This window comes from Barbus barbus (assembly GCF_936440315.1).
Source record: "Barbus barbus genome assembly, chromosome: 27".
Classification (NCBI taxonomy): domain Eukaryota; kingdom Metazoa; phylum Chordata; class Actinopteri; order Cypriniformes; family Cyprinidae; genus Barbus; species Barbus barbus.
In genome coordinates this window covers 15,938,134-15,959,397 of record NC_136755.1, presented here as the reverse complement: position 1 = coordinate 15,959,397, position 21,264 = coordinate 15,938,134, and the positions used below count along the sequence as shown (strand labels likewise).

The following is a 21,264-nucleotide window of genomic DNA, read 5'->3' as shown; positions in this document are numbered from 1 at the left end:
TGGCTTTTAAATCCCAGTCTAATTCCTGAGTTTGAATTGAATTTGAATTGCGGTAGCAAACAGGGAGTAACATTTTCATTTGAATTTTGGGAAGTGAAATGATTGAAATTCAAAGTACTTATAAAGCACATATTAATGCCTTATTCTACATGACTATATTTTAGATTCCTTAATCCTACCCCATACCTAAACTTAACAATTATCTTACTAACTATTAATAAGCAGAAAATTAAGAGTTTATTGAGGCAAAAGTCGTTGTTAATAGTGAGAATTGGTCCCCAAACTAAAGTATGACCGCATCTTGTATTTAATCTTTTATACATTTCCTTTAAATTAAATCAAATTAATTAAATTACCTTCATAAATGAATTTATGTATTGGTACCATTAGTCATTTCCTATTATAAAAATTTAATTTAATTTAATTTTTTTTATCAAAAGTTTTCTACAGTACATATAAGGGATTAAATGAGGGTAACATTTTTTTTTTAAAATCTTTATTTATATATAAAAAAAATTAATTGTAAAATGTAATTATTTACGTAACTTCCTCTTCCTGTCATTGCCATTCATGTCAAATCAATTAAAATTCAAGCTCATGACTTGAAAGGGAGCCAGTTCTTAAATACTGGATTTTGCCCAACACTGCTGCAGTGTTCAAGATCATCTCTCTTTGCAGAGTGCAACAAAGGCTGGAACAACAGAGACAAAAGCAGAGCCCACCGCTGACTTATCCCTTACTCCTGTCATGATGGCAATGGAGGGAGAGAGGCTGATCATGACTGAGTCTCAGTACAAATGTCTGGAGCTTCTGAGCCGAGATGGATCCCATAATAAAACAGGTAGCTGTATTTTCAATTCATTTTCATCTGAATGACAGACAATGGTGCTTTTACTCTTTTCATAACCTCGTTAAGTGCTAAGGCTGTTAGTGGAACACTAAATGGCTGAAAGCTATCACAAGGTGATCAGAGAAACAATAAAGGTTTATCTTCAAAGCGGATGTGTGTTAAGCTTAGGATGTTAAAGTTCTTTCTCCTATCTCGGTTTAATGGGCAGAGACAACTTTAAGGCATTCATTAGTTGATTCCCTAGTGTAAACACTATGGTGCTGTGGCACTTTCAGGATTAGTCTGTTTGAGTGGCCCACAATGCACTCAACCCATGGTGTGAGATAGGGTGGGACCATTTTTTATTTTTTTTATCTTTGGTGCTGCTAGGTGCAGAAATAACACCTTTGAAGGACTCATATCATATATATTTTTTACACATGAGGTCATTTTATTGTCAAAAATAGTAATTTTGTTTTAACAGTGTCTATTTACACTAAGTGCAAATAGCCCGACTTGTTGGCACAGGCTATTTACACTAACTCCACCCACCAACGTGTGGTTGGGCTAATCAACATTACAAAAGCCTGCTGAACAATAGTTCCAGTGGCGTAGGTAAAGTGCATAGCAGTGACTTTTGTGACGCGATCAAACTGAGTTCGAATCCACCTTTTGCTGAACTGTTTCTTCTCCCTTTTCACATCACATATCAGATCGGAAAGGCATTTTTTTCCCCAGTAAAATTAAGGAAATAATTGAAAGGTGGAAAATAAAGTGTAGATCAGTTAGGTTTACGGGCAGGTTTATGGGTGGTTTTAATGTACCAAGGCGGCATCCATTTAATAATTTTAATAAAAAAGATAATTTACACTCAATACGTTATTTTTGCATACTGTTTTATAATGTACTACAATACTGAGGTGCAAATATCTTCCACTTGCACTAAGTAGTATAAATAGCATCTAAGTAATATTTTTGCAAAGAAAATACTGCTATTTTTACATAGTGTAAATAGAATATATCACTATATGCTCATTTACCACCCTATTTCTGATCCATAGAAATTTAAATATGGCTGTGCAGTTGCCTATCCTGGACTTATTCACAGCTGTGAGTTTGTTGAGTTCAATATATACGTTTAAGCTACCCCATCTTTCAACAAAAGCCTCTTTACAAAGCCTACATTATGGATCACAAAACAACGTGTGATGAAATGTGACAGGATCAGACTAAAATAATCAGGGACACTCTCAAAAATAAACTAGTTTTTAACATTGAGATCCTTCAGAATGACATGCAGATTTGCAGGTGCTACACACAGCCAGAAACAGCACACGGTTTGCCCGTTTTAGCAGCTTCGTTTCAATAAATGCTTTGTTTTGTTTTACTGGGGAGGCCATTTAGAGTTCAGAATGTTATACGTTTTCACTGACTGTACAATGAACTCTTGTATCTCAAAATATCAAGAATCGTTTCATTCCTTCTAAAACGACTTCTTTAAGATGTCTATTCAACTTTTATAGGTTCGTTCTGTAGCAGATTTTGGGATGGCTTGCTCTGTTGGGATGAAACACCAGCTGGAACCTTTGCTTCACAGAACTGCCCAGACTATCCCAGCTTTGACCCCTTGGGTAAGATTCTGTATGATCACATCTGGATTGTCAATCCTGACCAAAGCCCACCAGACACTGCAAAACATTGAGATTCTACAGCAGACATGACATCTGTTACATGTCTGCTTATTATGAAACACAAGATATTGCTCCAAAGAATGAATTCCATAGCACGAGCAGCAAGCTACTGTGATGATACGTGAAGTCCTATAATGAAACAAAGGTGATAAAATCATTGTCTCAGACTGTCTGGAAACATTCATATGAGCTTTTATTTAGAAGTGCAAAAACAATTTATTAGCAGTGTTGTTCTAAGGGGAAGGATCTTTGTTACAGGACGTTTCATATCAAACATTTATGATTTGATTTCTGATTCTAAATGTCAGTGATATATAGCAGTGACCATAGCAAGAATATAACAGGAGTTTGCCGAGGTGCTGAAATATTGATATTCTCCGCTGTTCGCTGATAGAGATCTCTCTGTCTGAGACTCAGCTCAGTGTGCTTGTTCTAACACACAGATTGATTGATTCCAGAGGCTGAAGACTGGAGTTAATCACTGGAACACTTAAGCTCAAGTCATTACACTAAAATTTATTTTTCCCTGCAGAAAAAGTAACCAAATACTGTGATGAATCTGGCAACTGGGTACACAGTTCATCTATCAATAAGACCTGGTCCCACTGTCTCACATTCTCAAAGGAGAAAATAAAGGTAAAATATAGCACACTATAATGAGCTGTATATTTGTTTGGTAATACCACTAAAATTGGCTTTCCCTTAGCAGAAATAAATACAACACAGTACAATTGCTTATAACTTTTAATCAAAAGGTAGTGCTGTCACCAAATTGAAATATATTTACAGCGCATTGTGCCAATGATTTTGAGCATAATGTAAATATGAAGAGCAACGGATCTGTCTATTAGTCCTTTCCATTTTGGATGGGTGAAATTAAATATTTAATTTAAAAATATGGTAACACTTATTCACTATTAACTACAACTTTTCCGTCAATAAATTCCTGATTTGCTGCTTATTAATAGTTAGTAAAGTAGTTGTTAAGTTTAGGTATTGGGTAGGATTAGGTATGTAGAATAAGGTCATGTAGAATAAGGCATTAATATGTGCTTAATTACTACTAATAAATGGCTAATATTCTAGTAATATGCATTCTAATAAGCAACTAGTTAAGACCCAAAAATAAAGTGCTACCAAAAATATTAAGCAGCACAACTTGTTGATAATAGTAAGAACCACATTAGAATGATGTGACACTGAAGACTAGAATAATGAATGTTAAAAATTTAGCTTTGCCATGAAATTAAATTTTTTTGTTATAGAAAATTGACTTGAACAAATAAATGCAGTCTTGGTTAGCATAAGAGACTTCTTTCAAAAACGTAAAAAAAAAAAAAATCTCCTGACCCCAAACTTTTGAAAGATAATGTGTGTTTTCAACAGAGAACTATTGTCTTGTCTAGCAGAAATCAAACCACTGGGCACAACTGTTAACAGTGAGGTTAGAGACGATTTAATAGGACCCAAAATTGGAAGGAATGATCAGATTGATGATTCACAACTTCTTTAAATACGGTTTAATGGACTGCATAGACTCTCAGCAAGAAGAAAGAGAAATGACAGATACAACTGACACTTCAAATTTTGGCCCCTAATTATCCAGTCGGTCTATATTCAGATATTTCTTTTATGTGTATTCTCAAAACGAATGTCTTCTTCTTCAGACATTACCAGTTCATGGCTTTTTAGAGATGGAGACGGAGATGGATCCTACCGCTGAGAGTCAGGTCAGCCCCATAGTGACTCAGAAAGCAGAGGAGAGGAAGAAGATCATTGATGGTCAATATAAATGCTTTGAGAAAATGAACAGAGACCAGCCATATAACAAATCAGGTGTGAAAACAGAGAACCTCAGAAGAGGTTTTAGATTGAATCATCAGAAATTGCGCGGTGGAATTGGCCCTGAATGTTTGTGTGCTTGTCTTTTAGGTCCATACTGCAACCGCACATGGGATGGTTGGCTATGCTGGGATGACACGCCAGCAGGAACATACACATCTCAAAACTGTCCCAATTACTTCCCTGACTTTGACTCTACTGGTACAATTAATTCATTGTTATATAGGTTTTAAAAGCAGTTTAGAACCACTGTACTAGTCTACACCAACGCAATTCTTAAAGAATTTTCAAACAGTTTTTGAAGGATACGTTAAAACCTGACTTGCATATAAAATACAGATTTGTTTTTGAAAACTGTACTAAAGCAATTTGAAAGTACTGAGCCTTCCTGTTACCAGTGTTACTTTAAAAGCTAAAGTATAAAGGCTTTTGAAATGCACTTATTCTCACATCTTTATCCTTGCTTATTTAGAAAAGGTCACCAAGTATTGTGATGAGACAGGAAACTGGTTTAGGCACCCTGAGACAAACAGGACATGGTCCAACTACACCCTGTGCATTGCTCACACCAAGGACAAGCTCAAGGTAGGTCATCTTTAAATTCTGCACCTGTCTTAAATTAACATTGGGTATATCTCTGAATTAAATGGTCCGATGTTATGAAAGTAATCTCCTACACGTTAGAGTGCATAAAAGACTTTATTTCCTGTGATTTAGTCCATGTGTTTAAACATGAAGGGCTGAATTACAACTAGGCAGGACAATTAATTAGCAGATTAAAATTTCTGGCCAAACATACCACTAAATTAAAAATATGATACATACAGTACATCTCAGATTGGTCGATATATGATTTAAAAGCTGTTCCTGAAGGGCATGTTGGATTTGAGTGCTTCTTTTAGACTCAGTGGCAGTGAAGCGGAAGGTCTACACAAGACAGTTTCAGTTTAACTAAACAGCTTTTCTGGAGGACAGTGGCACTGAAAATTATTCATAACATGATGGTTTCAGTGCCGTACAACTGCTGCTTTACAAACTGCGAGGGATAGAGAGAGGGAGAGCAGGGAAAACGTCAGCTCAGACAAGTTCAAATAAAGTCTGTGCACTTCACTCTATCAAACCAGATGAAATTGCATGAAGTTTATGAAAAAGGTGCAACAAATTGAGATATGCACTTTCAAATGGAGATATGCTGCTTTTAAGCCTTCTTACTACTTTGAGATTTCCTCCTTGTTGCTTGAAACTTGCTGTTGAATTTCACACATCAAAATATGCTTATATAATCTTTTTTTTTAATCATGTTTTGATTAATACCTTGACAAATACACTTAAAAGGTTGATACTTTTTCCCATCTTGTGAGAACTGATCATACCCAGGATATTAATGTGATAATACACTTTAAACACCGTGTATGAATAATTTAATTGCAGGTACAAACACAATTGAATTTCATATGATATAACTCTTTAACTGGTGTACGTTCTGTATATAAACTGTTTTGATCTTTTATGTTATTTTGGAACCTTTTTAATGTTAGGACTATTCTTAATATAACAATACTGAATAATGAATTGGAATAATATAAAAGGTGAATTTCAAAATTGCTGTCATTTTTACATTAGGGTCTCATTATGAGTCTCTGGAACCCAAAACATTTAAACAGTGAAGTGAATCTCAAGAGAACATGATTAAAAGTCTAACCATAACATTATTTTTCTCATTTCAGATGGCGTATATTTTGTATTACATGGCAATCGTGGGTCATGCTCTTTCTATAGTGTCCCTTCTCATCTCGCTGGCCATTTTCTTTTATTTCAGGTGAGTTTACGTCTTAACTGTATCCACCCATATGACTTGAAGAAGCCTTGAAATATCAGCTGCATAGTTGCAGTTACTTCAGACCGATCAATAAACCTCTTGATGATGGGTTGCTCAGTTGTTTACTTGTTTTTGGCATGGCTTTGTGTTGTCTACTCTCAAACAATTTGTCAGAGCTGTTGACGATGACGGTGTAGAGGTAGATTGCTGCGGTGGCATCTGAGATTTATATAATTGACGGAGTCAACGTTTAAGCTTTTCAAAGAGAGATTTACCAAGAGGCTCTCGGTTATCTCATTTATCACAGCAGCCAATTCAAACCAAATAGAAAAGATGGATTGGCATTACCGTCAGCATGGCCACACGGAAATGCAGTCTGAACCCTGAGTTAAATGCGTTAACCTCTGAATTATATACAACTGCGGTTCAGGCGATTCCTTCTACAGAGTCAGGAAAACGTTCCTTTTTTTCTGGGCGCATTGACTGAATTACCATATACAGTGTCCCGCAAATGCATCAAAATCTAAGCCAACCCTCTTATTTGACTGAATTGCAAATGATACATTGAAATGTAATTCATTTTTGTATATGCACTGAAACCCAAAAGGAATTATTTCAATGTCATATTATTTTTATATTTATATTTTTATGTCATATTATAATTATAATAATAATATTTGTTTTTGCTGTTTTGGATGTCTATAATTTTATACAGATGAAAAACATTAATTTACAAATTACAAGTTATTCATGATTTCCTTAGCTGTGAATCATTAAATAATAACCACATTTCATGGATTAATAAGTAATATTCATTTTATCATTCTAAAAAGCATTTATAGTGTGACATTTTAGATTCTTAGTGACCTAAAGTATTCAGCAGACGTTACAGATTTAGTAAACAAAGGCATAAATTAGGAAAAGCGTACCAAAAATATCCAAGTGTTTTGATTTGCTGCTTTAACTATCTGGATGTGGAAGTTAAACCAGACCACCCAAATCCTTAATTCATAAACAAGAAAAGCTTTTCATCAAAAGAGCTTGGACAACCTGATCAAATGAAAATAACAAAATGTATGGGGCAAAAAGCATGGAAATTCTACTGGGGAACCTGTTTTAACTGGCTGAAAGTTTATCTTTTAGTTGAAGAATGAACTCAACTACAATTTCTTTACAAACAAGTTTTAACGGTTGGGTTGGACTGGATTGTGTAAGAAAAGCAGCTAATAATTGTCCAGCATAAATGGGAACACCTTCACTACTGTTTAAAAACATCTCATAAAGTTGTTTGAGAGAATGCCCAGAGTTATAATCCAAGATAAAATATCAAGATTTTTGGCCTTTTTCCTTAATATATTCATTTGTTTTCATAGCTTTGATGTCTTTACTATTTAAAGGTACACTGAAAAAATTATACTCAATTTTTTTTTAAGATAAGTGGTTGCAATCAATTTATTTTAGCTACATTTAAATAAACAAATTTAGTTGACTAACTTTCAGCAAAATTTGTTTATTTAAATGTAGCTAAAATAAATGGATTGCAACCACTTACATAAAATTTTTTTTTAGTAAATTCAAGGAATCATTTTCTTCAGTTTACAGTAGATGCTCTTTCCTATTAATTTTCTTACATTGAATTAAAATATGGAGAGACTTAAATATGTAGCTCATATAAGTATACTTTTATTTTTGGCCAGTCATGAATTGAAGTTATTAAGATTATTGATTTGGTGCTTGAAATAAAAACATCACAGAACATTACATTTCATTGTAGGAATTGTAATCTACTTGAAGGAGCGTGCATGTTTTTATGGACGTTTAAATGATTTAGAGATGCTTCTGTCATCAACATTAACAAATGAACTTTTAATAGGAGCCAACTGTTTGAACTGCTTACAGACTGAAAGCAAAAGGTCCTTTGGCTCTGGCATTGCAAAAAAAAAACGATAGTTTCTCATCATTGTGTTTTATTGAGTGTAAATCCTTGGTGTCCATTTGTCTGGCAGAGCTGCACTAAGCCCTGAGCCAAATGACGAGCATTATTTGTCAGATTTTGTGTCATTTTATGCTGACTTGGTTTCTGTATGGCTGTATCCCCTAGGGTAAACTTAATTTCATGGGTAATTAAATGTAGGAGCCAAAGAGTCTTATATGCATTAGACGGCACATAAACCTTATATGTTATATGTTACATAGTGTAACATAGCAGCGTGCGATGGTAATATTTACAGTTCGATCTTCTGAGATGTCAAAGTCTTAATGTTGTGTTATTGGGTCCAGATGTGGTGCTAGGAGAGGTATGTGTCAGTATACAGCTGCACTAAGCTTTAATTTATGCTCCCTGAATAATGCCAGAAATTTTTGTTTGGGAATATGGGAAATAGCTTTGGAAAAATAGCTCAGCTTTCACTCCCATCCCTCTAGCGCTCCAGGAGCAGCTTTGCACTCAAATTGAGGTTAAATTGAGTGAAATCATGTGAGTAGCATGACTTTCTTAATTGGGTGATTGTGATGCCATTTGTGTAAGGATATTTTATCATTATCTTTTGACAGCAAAATATAGATCAACTTGTTATCTAACAGAAGCTGTGTTTGTTCACAGAGATAGCTGATGCAGGTGACCAACAACAAAACAGCATTTACTTAGAAATCACATTTCTCTTTTCCCAACATCTCGTTTCACATCATTTTGAATTTATATCACTTTATGTTTTTGCTGTTGTATAATTTATATTCTCTCCCGCTCTCTCTCTCTCTATATATAGTATGTACATTCTAAGTAGAGTCTGATCACTATTCCTTGATCTTCTAGAGCTTCATGAATTCAGCTTTGATATAATCCCTTGCAAACACACCGAGTTTTTATTTTCAACCACCAAGCAATACATAGTAAAAACAGGCAAGCATCTGACAATCACATTATTTGAAATGAAGCCAGGATACTCAGGCGACGCTTAATTTTAGTTCTGTTTACTTCATTAAATGGGTCATATCATGATGAATCAAATTTTCCTTGATCTTTCGATATAAAAGAGTTCATTGTACTGCGAAAACATTCTGTACCATTCAGAACTCAAAAGTCCAAAAAGATACATTTTCTGAAGCTGGGCTAAAAACAGTCTCGTTTGAAATAATTGGATTCCTAATATTAACATATGCCCACCTACATTTGCACATCAGTGATGCCTGCCAATTCCTTATGAGGTCAGATGGAGGAAATTAGATAGATTATTCCTAAACACCAGAAATAAAAAGTGTAGAAAGTCAAGTCAAACCAGCTGTCTCTGGCTGTGTGTACTATAGAATCTGCCGCTCTGCATATGACACCAGTGTCAGAAACAAGCAGCAGAAGTTTATTTTATTGATCTTCCTGATCGTGTCAGACTAAAAAAGAAAAGAAAAGTTGAGTGCTTGAGGCTTGTGAAAAATGGAATCCCTCAGCAGCAGACTGATCTATGATTATGTATCTAAACTATCCAAAAGATGGTTTGTTAAATGACCTGCCAAACTGAATTATTCTACTGTCATGAATGATCAGTGATTAATATGTCTTTGTCTATCATCCAGGAGTCTGAGCTGTCAGAGAATCACTCTACACAAGAACCTGTTCTGCTCGTATGTGCTCAACTCAGCCTTCACCATCGTCAATCTCATAACTGTGGTCAACAACCCCAAAGTGGTGCAGAGGAATCCGGTGCGTGCCCTCACATCCACAATTACTGCCAGTTATGCTTGCTGTTTATGAAAAGTGAAGAAAAAGAGACCGATCCACATATTAGAGAACAAGTGTGCACAACCTGAGTAATTGTACTCCATCAGATCAAATCAAATATGTTTTCCTTACATTTTCATTTAGACCTTTAAAGTCCAACGCACATATTTCACCGTATAAATGCAGTTTAAAAGTTCAGGGTCATTAATATTTATTTATTCTTTGCTTTAAAATAAGAAATTTGTATTTAGCAAGGACGCATTAACTGGATCAAAAGTGACAATAAAGACATTTATAATGTTGCAAAAGTTTTCTATTTGAAATAAATGCTGTTCTTTTGAACTTTCATCAAAGAATCCTGAAAAAAATATATAATAATTTCCACAAAAATATTAAGCAGAACACCTGTTTTCAACATGAATGTTTCTCATAATCAGCATATTAGAATGTTTTCTGAAGGATCATGTGACACTGAAGACTGGGGTAATGATGCTGAAAAATCAGTTTTGCCATCACAGGAATAAATTACATTTGAAAATATTTTATTATTGAAACCAGTTATTTTAAATTATAATAAGATTTCCTAATATTACTGTTTTTACTGTATTTTCTATTCAAATATATGCAGCCATGCTGAGCATAAAAAATTGTACTAACCCCAAACTTTTGAATGATAGTTTATATAATCAGTTTCAATAATGAGAAAAAAATACTTTTTTTATTTCATTTAAATACTTTTTAAATACTAAGTCAAATTGGTCACATTACATATCATTTTAATTATAGTGTCTTGAATAAAAACAGTATTTAAATTTGAATGAAGATCATTTAGCTATATATTCTATATCTGGGAAGTATAAGAGTTTTTGCACTTCAGATGAAGCGCATATTGAGTCCACCACAAAACTGTTCAATTCTCATTGTATTTTCATTGCATAAGATCTTTGCTTGGAATATGATCTTTTCAGGTTTTGCTCTCTGTGGAGGAATACATAAATCTGCCACACTGGAATGCACTGCATGATATAAGAGGTGTGGTGAGGAGATGTGTTTCAAGAAAAACATTAACTTTTAGTTACTGTATCTAATGTGATTGCGATTGCCTATTCTTTTTGCCTGATATAAAAACAGAGCAAAAAAGTTAGACAGTCTAAAATGAGTTTTTGCACCCTGCTATCCGGGGTTTGAAATGGCCTGTCATCATGTGTGGAGGATTGGATGAATAGATTCTGAAGTTCTTAAAAGGACTAGAGTGCTTTGGATGTGTAGTTTTGGAGTTGCAGAAAGATGATAATCACTGTTCTTGCTTACCTAAGAATATTGGGTCGTGTCTGAGAAATGCATTATCACATTCACCGGACTGCGCTGCTGTGCCTGTCAAAGTACCATCCTTACTCATGCTTTCTCAAAATGATATTTATGCGGCCAGTGTAATACAGATGTCTTGAAATGTGCATTCTTATGGGGGTGGGTGCATTCTCAGTGTTTAATTTACGGTATTCTTGTTGAGCCTGGAGAACAAGCTCCTTCTGTTTTTCCTTCCAACTCTGCAGAAGTCAATACAGAATGCATTCCCAGTCAAAGAGAAGAGTTTACAGACAGAGTTACTCACTTTAGTTTCGACTTAAATCCTTTGTTTCTGACATAGTCTGACAAGAACGCCATTGCATATCAAGGACATTTGAATTGAAGTAAAGAAGCCTTGACTTCTAATGGAAAGCTGTGTGTGGAGAATAACATGTGTGAGGACTTGCTGCCAGTTGCGTGGGTGCAGTAGGCAGATGAGAGCTATGGACATATGGTAAAAAGTTAATCTGGATGACTGACGTGTTGTTGGGAGGTGTGTGATCCAGAGCTCAGCGGATTGAGAGTAGGCACTTTTGCCAGCATTTTCTAATTAAAACTGCACACATGCTCTTAAAAAGAAGCCAGGCATCTCAACCTTTCAGAGTAAGGTAATGTCCGGGCCATGTTAAAGAGATAAAAATGGACAAAATTCATATTCTGCAGGTATTTGTGAACTCATAATGTGAATTTAAGATTCTGGAACCTGTTTAAAAACATTTTTGTTGTGAATATTTAGTCTAGACTGTTCTTATGGACAACTGAAAAAAGAAACATTGCCAAATGCAAATAATAAACTGCAACAAAATATATAATCCCACATGATTAGGATAGCAAAATAAATGTACTTTAGGAAGGAGAAAATGCTTCCCATATTTTTCTTGATGATCTCAAAGCTGAGCTGTCCAAACAAACTTTAGGGTATTTTGATGTGAATCCATCTGTCACTTAGTAATTTGGCAAAAACTAAAACAACATTTGGATCAGTGTTTGTTCAATGTGTTAGGCTGTTAAATCACACTTCTGCTGTTGTTTATGCATTTATAGAATTGTCACTTGTCCTAATCAGCCTATGTCATGTTAATAATTTCACAAATGGACCCTTTTCACATTTCCCGGGTTCTCGGAAGCAGACGTTGCCATATTTGGGTCAACTTCTATGGTGGAGAATGGAAACTACAACAAATATATTTTTTGCTTTCTCAGTTGCCCCAACAGCAAAAGAAAAAAAAAAATCTATAACATTTCTATGACTTCCCAAAAGAGGAGAAAAAATATTAAGAGATTATGTTGACCATAACAAAGATGTCTAATTTGCCATTTTTTCCTTTAAAACACAAATTATGTTATAAATCTACATTACATTTAAAAAAAAAAAAGAACAAAATATTAAAAACTTAAAAGAGCTTGATTTATAATGTTAATAATGAGGCCTGTACAGTTCATGAAATTGATATTTTGGTAACACTTTTGTATAGGAACCAGTTCTCAATATTAACTATTTGCTTATTAGCATGCCTATTATTAACGTATTGGCTGTTTAATAGTACTTATAAAGCATATTCTGCATGAATACATCTACATCCCTAATCCTACCCAAAACCTAAATTTAACAAATCCCTTACTAACTATTAATAAGCAGAAAATTAGGAGTTTATTTAGGCAAAAGTCATAGCTAATGGTTTGTTAACAGCGAGAATTGGACCTTAAAATAAAGTGTGACGATCATTTTTATCAACCAGCTGAAAACAACTGCCGTAGATAATTGGCAAAGCATTCATTTATTACTATCTTGACTAGCTAGACCAGGGCTGCGTTTCCCAAAAGCATCGTAAGCTTAAGTACATCGTAGACCCATTGAAACCAATGGAGCTACGATCAACTTACGTTTACGATGCTTTTGGGAAATGCAGACCCAAAAAAAAAACAACGCATAAATCAACTTGGACCATGGTAATTTATGCTGCTGTGAGCTGGTCTTTTCAGCAGGGCTGTCCTGTCAGATTTAATTTTTGCCTAAATTGCTTGTTGCAGTGAAACTTAAAGCATTTTCCCCCTCTGCAGATTGGCTGCAAGGTGCTTCACTTCTTCCACATGTACATGCTGGGCTGTAACTATTTCTGGATGCTCTGTGAGGGGATTTACCTGCACACGCTGATTGTGGTGGCCGTATTTGCCGAGGAGCAGCATCTACACTGGTATTACCTTCTGGGCTGGGGTGAGTACCCTACAGTTCCTAGTTTTGCTTTCCCATCTATCAGTAAACTCTAAATTGTAAATATGAACCCCCTCCCTATTTGCTCAGCATGGAGTATAGCGTGACCTGTTTTCATAGGCAGCTGTTTCATTAGTCTTTGCTCCATAATTTATTGGATACATTTGCTTGTGGTCATGTCCTTCATGCTCCATAAACAGACAACACGGTCGCGACACAAACACTTGTTTAAAGACAGACAAATCAGCTAATACACAGTTAGGACACAATATGCTGGACAATTGTGGATGTTTGCGGTTCATGGTTTGTTTCACATTCTGGTGTACTTTACAGTTCCCACTAGCAGTTTTATGATGATGGTTTATGGAAGATCAGACCCTAACTGTCTTGTTTCACCTGTTCTGTATGTTAGCAATGACATGGGTCAGGAACTAGCCTGATAAATGGACGAAAAAGTACCTGAATTGTGGAGCATTATTAAAGATTGTGTGATAACCTCGTGCAGGAGCTGTCATCCGTCCCCAAAGGGAGAGAATCCCTTGACTGTTTGCTAGAATGTCCAAGCCACAATTTTCCATATGACGGGAAGTGAATGAAGGGGGAAAAAACTCTAGATGTATTATAAAAGTAGTTAATATCATATATGCATTATTTTCCAAGTCATCTGAAGTTATTCAATAACTTAGGGTAAGAAACAGGCTGAAATGTAAGTCATTATTCACTGATAATCGTCCCTTCCAGTGCCCCATTCCTCATGCATAAAAGACAATTTAGTTTGTTTAGCCTATAGATGCTGAGTTTGTAGCACACTATGATTTTAAATACTTCAATAAATCAAGTGATGCATTTTGCGTGGTCATGGATCGCCGTCTAATAACAGTTACAGCATTATCATTCATTTTACATTAGAGGTATAATATTTAGTGTTTGACTAATGTCTCAATTCTCCTTTCAACAGGATTCCCCTTGGTGCCTGCATCCATCCATGCTGTGGCGAGGAAGAAATACTTTGATGACAAGTGAGTAATGTGCACTGCTTTTCAGCAGTAAATACAGAAGACAGGCCAGGTTTAGTGGACAGTGGGTCTGATATGGGATTTATTCTGTTTTCCACTAGCTGCTGGATGAGTGTGGAGACACATCTGCTCTACGTGGTTCACGGCCCCATCATGGCAGCTTTATTAGTGAGTCAGCGCCTTTTACATTTATTGAATATATTTATATATTATATTTTTGCATATATTTACACAGCATTTATAATGTATTTGCCCTGAATAATCCATTTTAATATTGAAAAAAAATTGAGTATGCTTAATATTGAGGAAAACTTTTAATGCAATGTCATGTTCTTAGTGCCAAAATGACAAATATTGCGTTTAACTTCTCATTAGACCGCTTTTCTGTTAAAATTGGATTATCGAGTCAATGGCTTTGTTCATTCACAGTTAATCAAGCTTAATTGTGGCAACGCTGTGTGAAATTAAAATCTAAATAGAGCATGTTAGTTAAGAACTGTTTGGAGAACATAGGAGTTCATTTTTATATTTTTTTTATGTTGTAGGTCAATTTATTCTTTCTGCTGAACATAGTACGGGTTTTAGTGACCAAACTGAGAGATACGCATCGAGCTGAGTCTAACATGTATATGAAGGCGGTGAGAGCCACCCTCATTCTGGTACCTTTATTGGGCATTCAGTTTGTCATCTTCCCTTGGCGGCCAGAGAACCGCTTGGCAGGAGAGATATACGATTACATCATGCACATATTAATGCATTACCAGGTAACTCAGACTGAATGTTAACTCTTTTTAATTGTGGAAGACATCTCAAAATGATTGTTAATGCTTCTATATTTTCTGTTTTGCAAGGGATTGCTGGTGGCGACCATATTCTGCTTTTTCAATGGAGAGGTGAGTAAATTGAGCAATATCCTTATAATGCATAAAGACATATTTCACTCAAATTGTGGCATTATTCACTAAGCTTGTTTCTGTCAAGGAAAAAAATTATAAAATGGTAATTGCATCTTTTTATCTCCCAATTATGATATCTTTTTTTTATTCTAAATTGCAAAATATGAACCACCGATTAGAGAATAAAAACAACTTTTTATCTCAAAATTCTTTATATCAGAATTTTCTCCAAATTGTGTTTATGTCTCACAATTCTGATATGAACTCTTGTAAGAAAAAAAGTCCGGATTTTGAGATAAAAAGTTGCAATGATTTTTTTTTAGTCCCGTGCAAGAAACACTTCTATCCTACCTACCTACCCTTACGTCATGCATTTTAACGTTTTTGAAGAATATTATTAATATTTTCCATGCAACATCACAAAAGATACCATAAAAGTAGTTCATAAGACTTGTTTGTGACAGATAATTCACATTCAAACAAAACAAATTGTGTGGCAAGATGTTTCTTGTCAAAGGTGTGATGTCAAAGGGAATTGGTTTTCACATATATTTAACTAAACATGAATCGCCAGTTTGAATATATGGAATGGAGAATGACTTTCAAGAAGTACCTCAGACTAACAGTGAAAAACTATAGAGTTTTCAACCCTTTTCTGATAAAAACTTTGCCTTCAGATGACTTGCAATACAGCGTTCAGGTTTGATGTGACATGACGGTGAATAATAATGACAATTACTTGCCATTACATCACATTAAAGAATGTCAAAATAATGCCTTATAAAAAATGTCATCCTTATAAAAGGGGCTAAATTTAAGTGAAATCACCCCCTGCGTGAAGGACGCGACCTTTGGGATAGCTTGACGTTTTGTCAAAACACCAAAGTGCTAGTGGCTGGTGTTCAGGAAGTCAGTCAGGCATTCAGCCAGTTTCTGGTTGAATACCTGGCCATGTTGTGCAACTGACACATTGATTCAGACATGGTTGATGTCACTTTCCTCTATGATCTGTCAGGAAGCACACATGATATGACTGGTGATTTGCTTTTAAGGACAGCTTGATAACAACTATAGAGAGTTACAGTCTCTGTGTCTAAACTAATAATTAGTGCTGGGAAACGATTAATCGCATCCAAAATAAAAGTTTTTGTTTATATAATATGTGTGTGTGTACTGTATATATTTATTATAAAAAGGCACACACATACAGTATATATTTTGAAAATATGTACATGTATATATTTATTTTCATATCATTTATATTATATATAAATATATTTAATATTTAAACATAATATATCTTCTTAAATATATACATGCATGTGTCTTTGTATATACATAAATATACACAGTACACACATACAGTATATATTACGTACACAACATTTTTTATCGATTAATTGTTGCCCATCACTACTAATAATCTTAATGTAATAACCAGGTTTACATATTTATCATCAATAAATCAAACTTCTTTAAATCTCATACATTTTAACTAATTGAATATTGCTTGTTCCACATCAACTTTTTAACTGAATAAATTGAATTGATTTCAAACAAATGTAGGCAGATTTTAAGCTACTTAAAGGGGACCTATTATGCAAAAATCACTTTTAGAAGGTGTTTGAACAGTTGTGTGGTCGCAGTGTGTGAAAACAACCAGCCTATAATGGTAAAAATCCACCCACTCATTTTTTTATAATCTAAAAAAAATCATAAACAGTCTCTCAGAATGAGCAGTTTCAGATTATCCCTCTGTTCACGTCACCGCCCATTTGTGACACTGCCCTATAAGCATAGACACAGCCCTGAGTGAGAAACAGCGGTCCGACTCCACCATTACTGATTACTTGCTGTAGCTGCTGGAGATATACAGTGTCAGCGCCAAAGAGGCATTTCAAGTGTTGTGTTTTGGGATGCACTAACGAACATAGGAGTCTCCATAGACTCCCTCCATCTGAGCCGCTGAGGACACTGTGGTTAAGTTTCATTGTCTAAGGAAATGTCCCGGAAAAAAATCGGTAAAGTCCCCAATACGTGTATCGTTAGGGATCAATATCAACGCTTCGTGCGCGAACGTCAGCTCCAGACAAAGTATCACGCGTTCGTTTTCCAATTTGCCCTTCTGAAAGAGCTTCTTGGCACTCTGTAAGGCTAATGATGCTAAAGCTATCATTGTCTCTGCCTGTTTTCACTGGTGCTGCCCATGAATGATCATGAATAGGAATGTGGTGGTTAAAAGTTGCATATGAAAGCAATGTGAGTCGATCGTTTGAGTTTATTGAGCTCATAATCACGAAGTTTGTGATAGCCTGAGACCAACTATGTTGTTATTTTTATCCCGCCGTGCTCCCCGTCTGTGTAATTCATAAACGCGAATTTATTATGCACAGTATAATCAGATGACTGACTTTGAAACAGAGTATATTTTCTGTAAAGATTACTATTAGGCTTGTACTATTCAATTCAAATTCATGAATCTTAAATGTAGGCCTAAACATTTTTCGAGTGACCTGATTAAGACTTTGTCTTTGGCATTATACAGACTCTGATATACTTTTCTCAAGGATTGGTCGTAATTGCAAAAGATTTTTCTCACGTTGTATATTTTCACATTCACCAATCATCTATTTGAAAGCCAGATGCTTTCAACTTTTCTCTCGAAGCGAGGGGGTGCATGAAAAGAGTATTAAGTGGCAGTAAATACCAACAAGCATGTCAAAGTACATTTACCAGACTTGAGGATAACAGACTTAGAGCACTTATGCATGACAAAACCAAAACAATGAAGAGACAGTTTCATTAGAATACTCAGCGTGAGGTTCCTGGCACGAACTTGAATGGAATGAATTAGCGCCATTCATCTGCCTATGTGTAAGTCATGTTTTAAACATGCTGAATTATGTCTGGGCCTGGAAAATGGGTCAATTATTAGCCTATGCATGAGCAGCCAGCTCGCATCAGCATCAGCGCATCTACAAACTATTTGGATGTGTCCTAAGCACAGATCCAGTTTCAGGACAATAAAAGGGCCACTGACACAGAATAATATTTTCTTTGTGGTGGTGTTTGTTTACCTCAGCGGAATGATCCGTTCTAGTCTAATGTCCTTTCCCTGTGCCCCCGTCTCCTCTAGATTTGTGCCTGATCCAATATCCTTCTTTGTTATGTGTTAAAAATACACAGAGCGTTAATTGGCACATCAAATTCGGTTATGATAATAATAGAGTAATATATTTCCCACAATCTCCAAATCCAATAAATACACAAGAGGTTAAAACAAGAAAGAAAAACAATTTATACTTAAATGTTACTCAATTAATCAAAACACATAAGTGCAAGTAACTTGTCTCTTTAAAGTAACTGTGTGATGCACAAACAGTGCAGTGCAGTTTGTCAAATCACAACGTTCTGACAATGATACCAGATAAAAACAGATGTTAAACTAAAAACTGCCATCTGAAATTGTTAAACATTCAATTCAATAGCTGCTGATTTTATAATGATTTAAAAATATAATATAGTTGTATATTGAATATAGCAAATGGTCACAGACTGTTTAAATCAAGTTAGTCTTTGAGGATGGTTATAATAAAACTACAAAGACTTGAATAATCTTGTGAGTGATGAGATGTTTCAGCATGACACATTTAAACTCATTTCACTGGCGGATTCACTAGGACAGCCAAATTATTTAAAAACTCCTGTAAAAATGTACAGTTTTTATATTACATTATTACAAGTATTGCATTTATAATAACAATTAATAGTTCTTGAGGTTCAAATCAGCATATTAGAATGATTTCTGAAGAATCATGTGACACTGAAGACTGGAGTAACAACTGCTGAAAATTAATCTTTGCCATCACAGGGAAAAAATTACAATATATTAAAATAGAAAATAATTATTTTAAATCGTAATAATATTTAACAATATTCATGTTTTACTGTATTTTTGATTAAATAAATGCAGCGTTGCCTTGGTGAGCATTAGAGACTTTTCAAAAAAAATATTTTTACCAACCCCAATCTCTTTATGATGATTAGCATAGATATATGTTATTATGAGCAGTGAAGATTTGAAATAAGTAAAAGTGAGATTTTAACTGATTGTTACATGTTGCAGGTCCAGGGAGCTCTGAAAAGGCAGTGGATGCAATACAAAGCCCAGTGGGGTCAGCGACGACGCGAGCACTGCTCCATGAGATCCACCTCCTACACCGCCACCTCCATCACTGAGGTGCCCGCCTTCATGTACCATCATGACTGCAACAGTGAACACTTGAATGGTAAACAAACAGAAGACTCAGAGCTAGTGGCCCTCAAGACGGGCGAGACATACGCATAAACATTTGGAGAGAAAGTTAATACTGGGAAAGAAAGTGATTCAATCAAACTGGAGACTGGAGACTCATATTGACTGAACGTTCGCAACTCCCCCATCTCAGACAGCACTTAAGCGTTGACACCAGAACATTCAAAGCCGTGTGTTGGCAAAGCCGTTTCTCTTGAAATATTACTCAAGGCTTTGTTTATATTCTCTTCAGCTCTGCTTCTGTGAGTTGAAATGCAAAGGAAACGAAAAAAAACCCGAAAAAAACAAAACTACATGGGTTGCGTTTTTTAAAATGTCATACTAAAGCTGCTAGTGTCGGGCTCCTCTCACATCCTTTTTGGGCTGGTGGCCACAAATAAAAAAAGATACTTTGCAAAAAACCAAAGGATGTGTTGATTTGTGGGATGCTGAGTATTTCTCTAAAGTCACTGGGAAACGATCCTCCAGAAGACAGGCTACGCTCATCTGTCTCTGAACAAAGGAAAGTTCTTTTGTGCCTGAATCCTGTTCCTGATGGTGGTGAAATGTCAAAGGATGTTACAAAGATCTGTCTGACGGTCATTTCGCATTTGAAAATAGCTTTTTATCTGTCTTGCGAGACTCCTGACTGCTTTATTGTTTTTGCAGCTGTACTTTTCTGCATCGTCTTTTTCTGCTGCGAAAGTGGGTGTGGAGGAAAAGATGAACAACATGGACAATTTTAGGACTGCTTAAAAGCTAATTCATAAACCTGTGCATAGATATGCACAAAAACGTATTCTGTAAACAAAAACAAAACAAATATATATATATATTTAATAAGCTCCCGTGTTTTAGAGTGCAGATTGTATTTATCAAGTCTGATTTCGAGGCATCTTTTCAGTGTTCTGGAGTGTTACTTTGCCAGTAAGTGCATTTCCTCTTGGAAACCAAAATCCACCTCTCATGAATGCACCAAATTCACTTCCACTTTTCTACACTTGCCATTATTTGAGCACAAATTACTTCTGGGACTCACCTGATTTCGGCTGAAAATACGAAGCACCAAATTAAGAAATTGAATCAAAATAAATTGTGCTCTAAATAAAACATTCTTAAGCTTTATATATAATATATATATATATTTGTGCTGTCAAACAATTAATCGCATCCAAAATAAAAGTTTTTGTTTACATAATATATGTGTGTGCGCTGTGTATATTTATTATTTATGTATAAATACAAACACATGCATGTATATATTTCAGAAAAATATGTTGTTTATATATTGAATATATTCATATATAATATAAATTATAAGAATATAAATATATAAATGTATATGCATGTAAATATTTCCAAAATATATGCTGTATGTGAGTGCATCTATATATACATAATAAATATACACAGTACACACGCATATATTATGTTAACAAAAACTTTTATTTTGGATGGGATTAATCGTTTGACAGCACTAATATATGTATATATATATACATACAAACAAACTATGTGGAGTCAGTAAGATTTTGCATTGTTACTTTTTTTATATATATATTTTTCTCTTTTGAACTTTCTATTTTTCAAAGAATCCTAAAAAAAA

General features: G+C 35.0%; 1 protein-coding gene across 1 annotated transcript in view; it reads left to right on the top strand.

Annotated features, from left to right (window-relative positions):
• The window catches only part of LOC306847066 (calcitonin gene-related peptide type 1 receptor-like), a 41,821-nt gene extending 21,358 nt beyond the window's left edge, over positions 1-20,463 (top strand). Inside the window, exons 3-16 of the mRNA XM_079380814.1 lie at positions 679-841; positions 2,353-2,460; positions 3,053-3,156; positions 4,188-4,356; positions 4,453-4,563; positions 4,835-4,947; positions 6,090-6,181; positions 9,749-9,875; positions 13,302-13,455; positions 14,411-14,471; positions 14,570-14,636; positions 15,014-15,232; positions 15,320-15,361; positions 19,491-20,463. Coding sequence (XP_079236940.1) covers positions 679-841; positions 2,353-2,460; positions 3,053-3,156; positions 4,188-4,356; positions 4,453-4,563; positions 4,835-4,947; positions 6,090-6,181; positions 9,749-9,875; positions 13,302-13,455; positions 14,411-14,471; positions 14,570-14,636; positions 15,014-15,232; positions 15,320-15,361; positions 19,491-19,712 — 1,752 coding nt within the window. The 3' untranslated portion in view covers positions 19,713-20,463. The remainder of the gene's footprint in view (positions 1-678; positions 842-2,352; positions 2,461-3,052; positions 3,157-4,187; positions 4,357-4,452; positions 4,564-4,834; positions 4,948-6,089; positions 6,182-9,748; positions 9,876-13,301; positions 13,456-14,410; positions 14,472-14,569; positions 14,637-15,013; positions 15,233-15,319; positions 15,362-19,490) is intronic.
• Positions 20,464-21,264: the final 801 nt, after the last annotated feature.